Raw genomic sequence first — 12,375 nt, 5'->3', positions numbered from 1 at the left:
ACCAACATTCAAAATCGAGTTGGTGCTTTCAACAGGACTTGACAATCCTCAAGCTGAAAGGGTTGAGAACCACTGTACTATACCATTGATTTTATCATTAGAACTTAACAGCCAAGATACATCTTAGGCTTCCTCAGAATTATACTCACATCAGTCGCTTGCCCTGCGACAGTGACTGCACAGTATGTTTCTTCAATCAAAGCAGACTCATCGGAGTTGAACAATTCGTCAAATTCCTTTGTATACACCTCGGAACGTTTTACAAAGTCAAGCATTTCTGCAGAAGGCATTTGCCATTGGTACAAAACAGACTGCGGATTTGCAGCACAATCCGATACCGACGATGTTTCTGTAACCGAATAGCTTGTTTCACTCCGCCAATCACTTAATCAATACTTTCAAAAGCTTCTTGGGGGTACAGAACATCAATATTCAGTTAAATTGCATTTTCATATTGAAATAAACCCGAATATGTTCGGCTGACACTCGTAAGGGGTAATCATCAGCAATTAGTAGAGAATTGGAGAAAATAATGTATATGAGCAATCGTATATAATCTCAATACACTTTCTCACCGTACATACTGCTTGGAGCTGTGACAGTGAGATACTTTAATACAGGGGTGGGCAAAATTGTTAGCTCGATGAATCCATTCGCGGGCCGCACTATATATAATTGGGATACTAAGCCAAAATTAAATTTTTTTATTTACGACATAGTGACCGACAACATGGAAATAATACATATGTATTTGTATATTTAAAACAAACCAAACATTGCTTTGATGATAACGTAAACGCTTCAGAAACATTGACGAGAAGTTATATGCTGGTCGTCCTCATTGACAAAATGAGGAGTGAAAGTCAGTTGTCTCGAACCGGTCATAAATTTGAGTCTGTGAGCACTGAGCGGCGATTTGTTCATAAATCTGCTGATTGTGCTTTTGGTTCAACTCCAGGACACACAATGCTGACAGCATCATAACCATGTAAACATGTTAACTTCAAATACGCAACTACAATACAACAATATTATAAATATAAATACAAAGTACGAATCTATCTAACACACTTGCGAATCGGTTTATCCAAGTACGTATTAAACATGCTCGTTTTCCAACCTAAAATCACACTCGTTGTCCGAATTGAGTCATTTACGATTCCCTTTCTGTTTAGCAATTGAAAGCTTTCAAAATGGATGGGCCGCGAGGTCTGGCCATCCCGCGCCGTCAATAAAATTTTTAAAACGCTACGGTAAGAAGATAACTTATCATTATCATATTGAAATATATAAAGAAAAAGATGAATCAAGTACTCACAGTGAGTTTTTTTTTCGCATTTTATCAATATTTTTACATCGTTTATATTGAGGCTTTGGCGGGCCGCACAAAACGTTGTTGCGGGCCACATGCATCCCGCGGGCCGTAGTTTGCACACCCCTGCTTTAACCCTTTGCGACCGGCGGTCTAGTATACTAGACCGCGACTGTTTAACGCAGAGGAGTCGATATTCAATCCAAGATAGCTAGACCTGTATTGGTCATAAACGATTGCAATCGGTTTGTATGTATAGCTCTTATAAATACGAATGCATCAGACCAGGTATAACCTAATGTTGCAATGTATATCCTGCTTGAAATGCAAATTGAACACGCAAAAACGTTTCCCGCAAAATTGAATTTGTAATGATGTTCGCGTGAGTGACCGCCTGAAATATAAACCATTGTATCTTCCGTTCTAGACGTCATATAACCGATTACAGTTATCTTCTATGACTTGTTGTTGGTCAAACTATTCTATGGAAGTCCTTATATCGAAGATTAGCACGTAGAACAGGGGTTCTCAACCTGGGGGGCGCGCCCCCCTTGGGGGGCGCGAAAAATTGACGAAGTCAGTATAGGGGGGGCGCGAGAAATTGACAAAGTCAGTATAAATTGTACGTGTCTGAACATGTGTTTCACATCCATTATGAGAAGACGATTAATGAAGATGAAATTTATTCCATATTCAAGAAAGTTTGCAAAATACAAACTCTAGCAACCGCGCTCAACGGAGTATAGTCTGATTTCAACTTCATTTGAGCAAGTTTTTGAAATTCTTTGGAGATATAGAGAGCAATTCCCACGTATAAGTCATTTATTGCTTCATAGCTTTGACAGTAGCCTAAAGCTTGTCGCGCCGGGCAGCTCTTGTTAGTAGCTTGCGAACTGCACTGCCTAAGACAGACTTAGATGCAACATAGGTTGCCCGGTTTCGCCCTCAATTAGGCTACTCTAAATCAATACAATTTAATTAATTTCCAAAACTGATCAAATTTAGCCTGGCAGGACGGAACGACGCCTTGCTCTCTGTACTCACTACCAGCATCAGGATTAGTCTCGGGGTGACCTACCATGAAATTAATTAATGGATGTCTTGTTCAATGTTTTTTTGTTATTTTCAAACAAGTTTGGAGAAATTTGTCAGCAATGTAAAAGACTCAACAACTGGAATGCAGATTCAAAATTGGCGTAAGATAGACCTTATGTATACTATTAGATCAGGGGTGGGCAGTGGGCAGCCTGCGGCCGTAAAAGGGAATTGGAGCGGCCGTCGACGCCTATTTCAATTAGTATGTGTTGGCGGCCGTAGACATGCAAATTGCAATTACGAATTCACTCCCGCATTTCCGAGAGATTTTAATTAATCTTGAAATTTTCTTCGCCCTCTGCGCAATTCGACAAGACTTCATTTTTCGATTTTAATGCAGTAGCGCCCTTCTTAATCTGAGCCGGAATGGGAACTGGCAAGAAATAACAATTCGTTCGCGGCCCTGAAAAATTTTCGCGCTCCGCGCGACAATATGCACCTCCCGGCAACTATTCATAACATTACCACTCACGATTTCGGTGCGTACAATAGGCCATTGTGAAAAGTAGATGTCCGGAGTTCACCGGGAATGGAATTGGATATGGACAGTTTACCATAGGTATTTTGCGTCCAGATCGTTCATTGCGGCTATGCCCTGGAATGCGGCCTTACGCTACATAAGCAATCGAAATGCGGCCATGATTATCAAAAACGTTGCCCACCTCTGTATTTGATGATGTGCTCTTTTTGACATGACGATAAATGCAAGGGGGTCAGGGGGGGGCGCGAATTTTTTGACCATCTCCAAGGGGGGCGCGTGTCAAAAAAGGTTGAGAACCACTGACGTAGAAGATGTCTCAAAATTGACGTGAAAGAAGCATACCTTATTACGTGAAAATCATGGCTGCGTAAGATGACCTGACTCGTTGCGGTTTCAAACAGATGTACAATTGCTTCAGGCAATAGCAGATTATACATATGGTTAGCCATTATCCTGGCCTATCCATCAATATCCCTATCATGGAGCTTAGTTTTGTATAAGAAAGCCGTCACCAGCCCTAACAACGCACAAATAAGCGTGCGAGTTAGGCTATTTTTGTGCCCGAGCCTGTGATAACAACATCATGTAGAGGCAGTTATATATATGTTTTAGATGGCACACGAAGTTACTGTTGGCTTCTATGACTACTGTTGATCATACATAGAACATTAGCCGTGTAGAATACAGTTCAAATTGATGCGAAATAAAGCAATGTATCACGTGAAATGACTTCCCGAGCGTATATGGGCACTGGGCAGTGTCGAATAAGGCAATATGTGTATGCTTACGGATCCCTTGCAATTGCAAGTTACATATAACAAGCAACTGGTGTTGATAACACTTCAATAGCATGGAGATGTATACTAACGGCAAAATTGCCAAGGCAGTTACTATGTTATGTAGAACTGGACGCGCGTTGCCTTCAGCGAGAATACGAGATTACGTAATCGATTACTCATCGGCGGCGGCCGCGTGATTGTGCTTATCATCTCTACCTTTCCAAGATTGTAGCGCTGGGCTATGAAGCGTTATAGTAGCATGTAATGTCTCGTTGAAACGTAGGGATTCATGCGGAATGCAATCAGGTCGTCATATACTAAAAGTGGGCCTAGGTATGACGTCAGGAGATATAGAAGAACAAAATTGTATTTTATTTTCAAGAAATCGAGAACATTTTCTCGCATAACGCTATTCCCTCTGGCGTCTGAGCCGTGAGAGTATCCCAGACCGCTAGGCGGCTACTTCAGGTTTACGGCAATATATTGGGCGTCGATTCAAGCCATATGGATGACATTTTATCGTTTTTTATGTGGATGCAGTAAAATTTTGGTCAGTAGGCCGGCCGGTTACAAAGGGTTAATATCACGTTTTCATGTCGACCCTGACATATATCGCATAATTTAATCTATACATTTTTCAGCTTTGAAATGATTCGTCACTTCTGTCGAGACACAAGTCTGGTTAATCGTGACTAGTATCTCGTCCAACGGATAGGCCTGGCCAAAACCGAGTAACGGAGTGATTCGATTCTGAATCAAGTATCAGTCTTTGAGTCAAGACGAGTATTATGCATGTCATGACAGTATCCATGGTATGGAAAGTTCAAATACGATTCTTTTATACGACCACATAGGAAGAAACGCCAGTTGTACACCGCATAAAGATAATTTGGTGTTTTTTTTTGACAATGCCTATTTCGTTGGACTTTATGACGATGCTGTTGGCTGATCGCGACTTCGCAGAAATGTTATATCCACTAACGCGTGTGGGTTTGGATTAAAGTAGTCGAATCATTGTGCCAAGCCCTACTAATAAAACGGTTCATGTCTACTTCACAAAAAAATTCAATCTCCAACGTAAAGCACATTTAATGGCGCGAGCTAAAATATACTGTCTTCCTTTCCTATATCACATCAAAATGGGATGGGATGCATAATGATTTTCATGGATTTGCTCCTGTTTTTTAGCACAAAATGAATAAATCCCAAGGTTTTTACTATCATTATAGTAAAGCCGGCCAATTCTAAAAGAGAAGACTTGGCGATGAGCAATGACATGGGGCTGTCGCTTGTATCATATTCTCATTAAATTGAATGTAGCTCGCTTGCCAAACCCAGATTATTTTTCACAAAAAGAATGTTGACGAATACCAGACAGACGATCATCTTGATCACCATCGACACCGCGCACGGACTGCAGATTGGCCGTTGAGTCGGGCCTTTTGATTCGCTTTGTCCGAGCCTTATATTGCCGGTATTCGACCTTCAACATACGAATGATGCATGAATTACTTCTATAGCGGTGGACACCTTACCGTGTGTAATTTGAGCAAATCCCTGATAGGAAGTCAAGGATCAAAACAATATACTCACTGTCGTTGCACTGTGACGACGCACCATGATTTTCTCAACTTTTCTAACCCTGTTTTCTTCCCCAATAATTGAAACGTTATGTCTTGCGTTTGTCTTGCCAAAAGTGTAAGTTATCTCCACCTGCGGAAAAATACGGTCCACGTTCCAATCGTTTTATTGAAAAATTAGTAGGGACGAATTTGCAAGTAAAGATGCCAGGTCGATTTAGTCTTCACTGCCAATCTAATTCCTATTAATATCAAAATGCCCCAGATTTCAGTACAATGATGACATCACAGAGAATCGGTAGGACCAAGCAGATTCGTGGTATCACAGTAAGGAACTAACAAAGTAGTGACTACAAAATACTCACATATTTGCAAGTGAAAAGCTATATTTTTTGTAAATTTTTACCACATTGAATACACTGTTGGTACCGACAGGAGTTTTACAGTAACATATTCTACAACAGTGATGCATTACAATGTCTGCTTTGTAAAATTTAGGCAATTCCGATCAGACATGAAATTGAGTGTAGTGGACAACTAGACGTGGACAATAAAGACAGATGCATTTCAGATTTCTCCAATTACCATCAAAGCATTGCACGGAAGTTCATCACCACACCTCTACAATAAACAGCTGACTTCTTTGTTGGATAGCTAGCTGAAACGTAGAACAATCGTGCTTTACAACAGTTTAAAAGAACTCATAATCAATATGTTTGATTTTTATTATGGTGATATATCTGTCAAGTGGCGACCAGGCATTTACAATCACAACCGTATATTTCAATACATAGAAGTATTTTTAGGTGGAGTTGCAATTGAGCTGGGGTGAATATATGTATCTCATATTAGTAACAAGCAAGCTGTTGCCGCACTCCATGCTGTGATTGCATCCGATCAACATTTTTTCTTCCTTTTCCAATCATTTTCCCCATCTCGTTAGATTTCCTAGAATCATCGATTTTCATGTCGAGAACGCAGTAGTGGTTCTGAAAATAATAACAACAATCACAGGTAGGAATTGAAGCACCCAGGTGTTAGATTCACAGGCAGTGTGCTTCGAGCGTTACCATAACACTTTCATATTTTGAATAAACATCAAATATCAAATTGTTCAAAGAATGTTGCCTTCCGTATCTGAATGAATTTTTTGAACGAACAAGCTATTGACAATCTGACGCGTTATTATGTTAACTAAAAGGGATCATCCCTGCTCTACAAAACATTTTTCAATATGCCAATATGTCAATAGTAAATTCAAAGAGATAGAAGCAATGGTGTTTTGTAGTCTATACACAAGTAGAAAAAGTGGGATTTGGGAATAATGATTGGACTTGGATAAATATACTTGAAGGGAATTCAAAACTATGCACGTAACATCGTTGTAAACATCGTTGTAATCGTTGAATCGGGATATGAAATATCGAGAGTAAACCATATTATTAGCAATATCGGCGACCGTTCACATACATAATATTGAAGTTGCTCCACCACTGCAACATGACCTTCCTTCAGTGGTTCACCCTTGCCTTTGATGACAAGTGCGGGGATTCCTCTTTTGAAATCTATTGTCACCTGTCGAATAGATTTTAAATGTTGTGATGAGGAAAAAATTCAAAGTACCATCAAAACTAACGCACCAACCACGAGCAGGTTTTTCAATTGATGGATGCTATTTTGTAACGAACACACAAAAAATGCAAACAGAGTAATTCCGTGTCAACATGCAAATACTCGTCTCCATAATATAACATACCGACATTTGTTTAAAGAAAATCTAACAATTCGTTTAGAAGTTTTTGCATTTTGAAAAATAGCATTTCGACTGTGACACTATACTGCATAGAACCTCTGCATAATTGTAATTGACATTATTGTGATAAAATTGCAGCCGGGCAAGGTTTGATTTATTCAGTAATATATGTTGGTACCGGTATAGGTTTATTGTGATGGACACAACTTTCCAACTTTACTGCGTGGGGTTTGAGATCAAATGTCCATTCAAAATCATCATGTTTTAAAAAATCAGCGAACTTTGATTCCATACCGCGGAAGGAAATTCTGATCCGCGAAGAACATGTAGACTAGCACCAATTATAACCTATCGGCATTCAAACCTCATGTCTGTAGAAGTAATGATTATATCTGTTAGAATCATACACAGGTTCATAATCTTCATTTTTCAAACTGTGATTGCTCAAGAACTGATCAATGGAATTATCCCAATTAAATTTTACTTTACTCGGAACTGGTTTGCATAATACGCCCCCATGTATAATTGGAACCTTAAAAAGGGCATGTAGATTCTGGGAAAAAGCCTGAACCCAATACCCATGTATAGTAAGCACCCTGCTCTTGCAGTACATGAATAGCACAAGCCCTAATGCCAACTATACAAGTTTCTAGCGCTGACGAATTGCGCGTATGATTAGTTACCGGGAATGGTTATGAACTCTGCTCACAGCTATTCGATGTCATTCTGTTTTGCGATGTTACTGTTGAACAATTATGATATAACGATCGCTACTCATTATACACTGTCACTAAACCAGTGGTTCTCAACGGCCGGTCCGAGGCAAATTTCCTGCCGGTCCGCCAGATATATCAGAATTTTATTGATTAATTCCAAAACACAGAAGTTGGATGCTCGTCTACAAATTCCACGCAGTCATGAAAACAAAAATCGTATCTTGGATGTTGACCGTAAAATCAAGCGTCACCTTGCTGTCGACGTTCAGTTTTATATCTTCCAAAGTCTCCCGACAACCCGTCAAAGCTAAAGCTTGTGAATCTGTCAGTGGGACGGATATCCTGTGCATCCCGTCACGTGGTCGCCTCTAGTGAAAAGATTTCAAGAGTTGAATGTAATTGTCATTGAAGATTTTTATGTGGAAAACTCAAGCATGCATTTCCACAAACGAAATATAAATGGTAATTTTTGTTCAGAGCCAGAGGTGGTTTGTGATTTAACATCCATTGAAAAATATACAGAATCTGCTGGTTAAAGCACAAAAATGACGATGTGTAGAACTCGGGAAACAGTATCTGCTAAATACCTTGATTTGTAATTCCTCACTTAACAATTTTACAAGAGTATGCATATCGTGTAAGGGTCCAGTGAAAGAAGCGCACCTGCGCCTGATTTCTATTTTGACCTGAAGTCAAACAACACATTGCAGAATGAGTCACAACTTTGGCTCAGCACAATGAATAGAGTACTCAATCTGAATCGAGTATTAATTGCATTGCAATGATTGGAGTAGAGTAGTGACAGATGATTATATGCTCGTTTGAGTCATATCATCATCAATCATTATAGTTTCGACAGTTTCTTTCCACCGTGAGAGCTCCAATAGATCATATCACAGATTGTAAAACATGTAACACAAAGCCATGCATGTTAGCGGTAAGGTCATTTCAGTTAAGTCGAGAACAACACACGGTATTGTAACAAAATGCAATCAAATGGGTATGGTTGGAAAATTCGAAATTATCTTTAATGTGTTGCATTTTAGTTGAATACTATATTCCTATTGAAATAAAACCGAATATTTTTGGCTAACACTAGTAGAGAATGAAAGAGAACATTGTGTATCAGCAGTCGGAATTATTCGGGTTTATTTAGATACGAATATATTATTCAATGGCATACTGAAATTCTGTATATTTTATTCGTTGCCATACCAAGATTACCGGTATATATTTGAACTTTCCACATCATCGCTACTCTTATGATGCAATAATGAGTGATACTGGAATGCTTGACTTGAAGGTCAAGACTCGATTCGGAATCTGATCTATCAGGTACTCGATTTTGCCCGGCCCTAGTCACAACACCACATAAAACTCGCACTTGTGAATATTGGGATCCTAATTGTGCCACAATACTCGTTACGTCACCCTTCTCGTGTGACGAGAAACCAAATCCAATTTGGGAGTTGCGTTCCTCAAAAAATAACATATATTAATCAGTGTTGCAGTAGAGTAGATAGACATGGGAAAGTGGCGAAATTCAATTTTGGAAAGAAGACTAACCATTTCCCCTTTGCAATGCGTTACAGATATGTTTCCATACTTGCGGCGTATGGATTACATGATTATCAAGGGATTATCAATCATCAATAAAAAAAGACATTTGGGGTAGGGAAAGTTCAATTATGTACCTTTTATGCGAACTCAATGCCAGATAGATCATATTGAAGATAATTTGGTATTTTTACGCCATGCCAATTTCATTTCTCATTGTTTCAATGCTGTGGGTGGATCATGACTTCACAGATATGTAATTTCCACTAACATGTGTAGCATTGTACATATGCCTACATGTTTTTCATGCTGCGATACAACCAGTCGGGGTTTCAAGGCATAGTATTTAAACTGTAATTCTTCCTAATAAATCAATTTCTATATATTGTTTCAGTACCCTCGAAAATCATCTCTAAGTGTCGAATAATCAGAATTAATGCCTGACAAATTTTGACAAGACCCATCTCAATCTGTAACAACTCGGAAAAGAAGATTGGGTTCAGAATTCAGATACATTTGTGCAATTGGTGCATCACACATTGTTTATAATTCAATGAGCTTATGATATTTAGAATGGGAGAATAATTTCCCTACTGATTCGAATATACGAATTTATTGGCAAAGTGAGCAACTTACTTGCTCAGGTACCGCTTCACAGATCAGATTTGCATATATGTCGTGTTGTTTTGTGTTGTGTTGATTTTGTAAGGGAATTTGGGTTGTTTAAAAAATTGCCAATGGACCGTTTCTTGAATTTTATCGAAAAGTTTGAAAACCACTAGTAGCCTATACAACATAAAAGTGAAAAGTCAATAATTGGCTTAGGACTGTATTTAGCCTATATAGGAATGAATTCCAGTCAGGGGCGTAGCCAGCCGGAAAAAAACAGGGGATATTTATTAAAACGGGGGATATTTTTTTGAAAAGATGATATTCGTTATGCTAACCACTTTATTGCGGTTTAATACACACAAATGCCGATACAACAAGGGTAAGATAATCTCGTTTGTGTTTACGTCTTTATACACATGAACATTTGCCAGTTATCTTAAAATATAGCTCTATTATGCGCAGTCGCATGCTACAGTAACAAACGGAAGGCGCTTTTGCCTTGCGCGCCACTATTTGCCGACAGCGAGATTCATGCGCGGGGATCTTGATACAAAGCGCTCTCGAATCATGACTGAACGCAGCAGGTGATCGATGATCACCTCACAAATCACAATGTATCAGATCAGATGGAAGTAGCAAACAAATTTCGATGACTGCGAGGTATCTTGACCTTAATTACCAAAGCGAGGATGTAATCACGAAAGTGCGTGCAGATCATGTTACAGCACAGTGGAAGATCTCTCCATTTTGCGCTCAAAGACGAACAATCGAACAGTGAAGACACGCAAATGAATTATAGTCTGTTGCCGTTTGATACAAACAATCTGGATTAATTTTGTTTTGAATCAATATGATTTTTACTGTCTGCCAAGATGGTGTAGTATTTTTGGTGCGTGGAGATGGTAAAGACTAATTACCGCTCGAGCTTGTGCGATTGCATCACGTGAATAACAGTGGCCTGGCGCAGGCTTAGGCTCGCGATCAAAATGCATTCCTAAACGCGTTTGCGGTGTAGATGTGACAATTGCGAATTGTCGAGGCCATGACTATAACTTCTGGTCATTACAATAGCACATCGAGTAGCACTATCTCGCGCCGCGAGTCACAGAGCGGCCTAATTTTCCTAGCCTCCAATGTTTTACTACTGGCCAAGCGCGTTATAACAGGACAGTCAGCAGATGCGCCAGAGGCACGAAATGGCTGGAGATCTGGAAACCCACACACAACAACCGAACTAAATGATCGCAAATTGGATCAATACATAATAGATTCCATACAGAACATTTGATTAGTACGATCTGTTTTGGTACTGTGGGGATCTGCTATCTCTAATGATACAAGCCTAGCGCGTATGTTCTAAACGTTTGTTGACAATAAACCAACTCGCGCGGTATCGAAATTTCAATGCGAGTGTTATTGTTACTGTGACTTCTGGTTCGGTAACTGGATAATATCGTTCAGATGAGACGGGAGAGCCGTGTGAGATGCGTTTTTCGGGCTTCCGTAGACAAGAGAACAATATGAGAAAAAGGCATCACCGCACTTCATTGTCTGATTGATCGATGGCGTGATGATGCCGCGCGGCAATTAGTGGATTATCGAATTAGAACAAGAAATATTAGATCAATGGAAATATATGTAAGACGGGGGGTATTTCGAGCTTGGAAACGGGGGGTATCGGACACCAATTACCCCCCCCTGTCTACGCCACTGATTCCAGTACAAAAATCTTTACACGAACCAAGATTCAATGCTGGTAGCCTGGAACTTCGATTTTTGTGACTTGCATGTGGTGCATGTTTTGGATTGCTGCGATTTGGAATCGGAAGAATATAAGCACACCTCAACTTGCTGGTCTACACTACATACATGAACTAAAACCTATTGAGCACTTTGATATGCTTCACCACTGCAATTACAATAATGATGGTGATGATTGGAACTGCGGTGAATGTAAATTGTAAGCATGGTAACCAGCCACATTGGCGTTTAGCTATGTGCCCAATTAAAAGCAATCGGTTACAATAATATAGCATTCTTTGGAAATCAATTTGAGCATGAACATTGAATACAAAATTAGAACAAGAAATACCAAGACTTGAGAGAGTACACAAAAATAGGATTTCATTGCTAGGCCCAGCCTAATGCAAACAAAGTCACACAGGTTAGCTCGTGGATATCGCATTGGTGCCAGTCAAGATGGAACTGTTTAAAAATACATCTCCACCAAAAATTTGCCTCAATTCTGGTATGTCCGTGCAATGTAATGCAAGGTGTTTCCTGAAGGAGCTATCATTTATTGAATTTCCCTAGAGCCAAAAATTGGCATAGCTCACTCGCTTTTACAATGTTCCAATATTATCCAAAAATTACCGAGACAACAGATTTCGCATACGCGGAGAGGGTCGTTCACACTTTCATTTGTGCTACAAGCCAAGGCCGTGTCAACAACAGGAATTCGTGAACCATCTTAAAATAGTAGGCCTACAT

At 39.6% G+C, this 12,375-nt stretch overlaps 1 protein-coding gene across 3 annotated transcripts in view; it reads right to left on the bottom strand.

Annotated features, from left to right (window-relative positions):
- The window catches only part of LOC145443800 (uncharacterized), a 44,589-nt gene that overhangs the window by 18,327 nt on the left and 13,887 nt on the right, over positions 1-12,375 (bottom strand). For 2 of the 3 annotated variants that reach the window (XM_080321764.1, XM_080321766.1), the window contains 7 exons: positions 9,101-9,193; positions 7,968-8,084; positions 6,718-6,822; positions 6,123-6,236; positions 5,261-5,380; positions 5,039-5,150; positions 150-349 (listed from right to left, as the gene is read on the bottom strand). In XM_080321764.1, coding sequence (XP_080177890.1) covers positions 150-349; positions 5,039-5,150; positions 5,261-5,380; positions 6,123-6,236; positions 6,718-6,822; positions 7,968-8,084; positions 9,101-9,193 — 861 coding nt within the window. The remainder of the gene's footprint in view (positions 1-149; positions 350-5,038; positions 5,151-5,260; positions 5,381-6,122; positions 6,237-6,717; positions 6,823-7,967; positions 8,085-9,100; positions 9,194-12,375) is intronic. The other variant, XM_080321765.1, reaches the window with a different exon arrangement.

Source organism: Botryllus schlosseri, chromosome 7, assembly GCF_051294905.1.
Source record: "Botryllus schlosseri isolate E-star chromosome 7, Bs_hap1, whole genome shotgun sequence".
NCBI lineage: Eukaryota > Metazoa > Chordata > Ascidiacea > Stolidobranchia > Styelidae > Botryllus > Botryllus schlosseri.
This window is presented reverse-complemented; position numbering and strand designations above follow the sequence as displayed.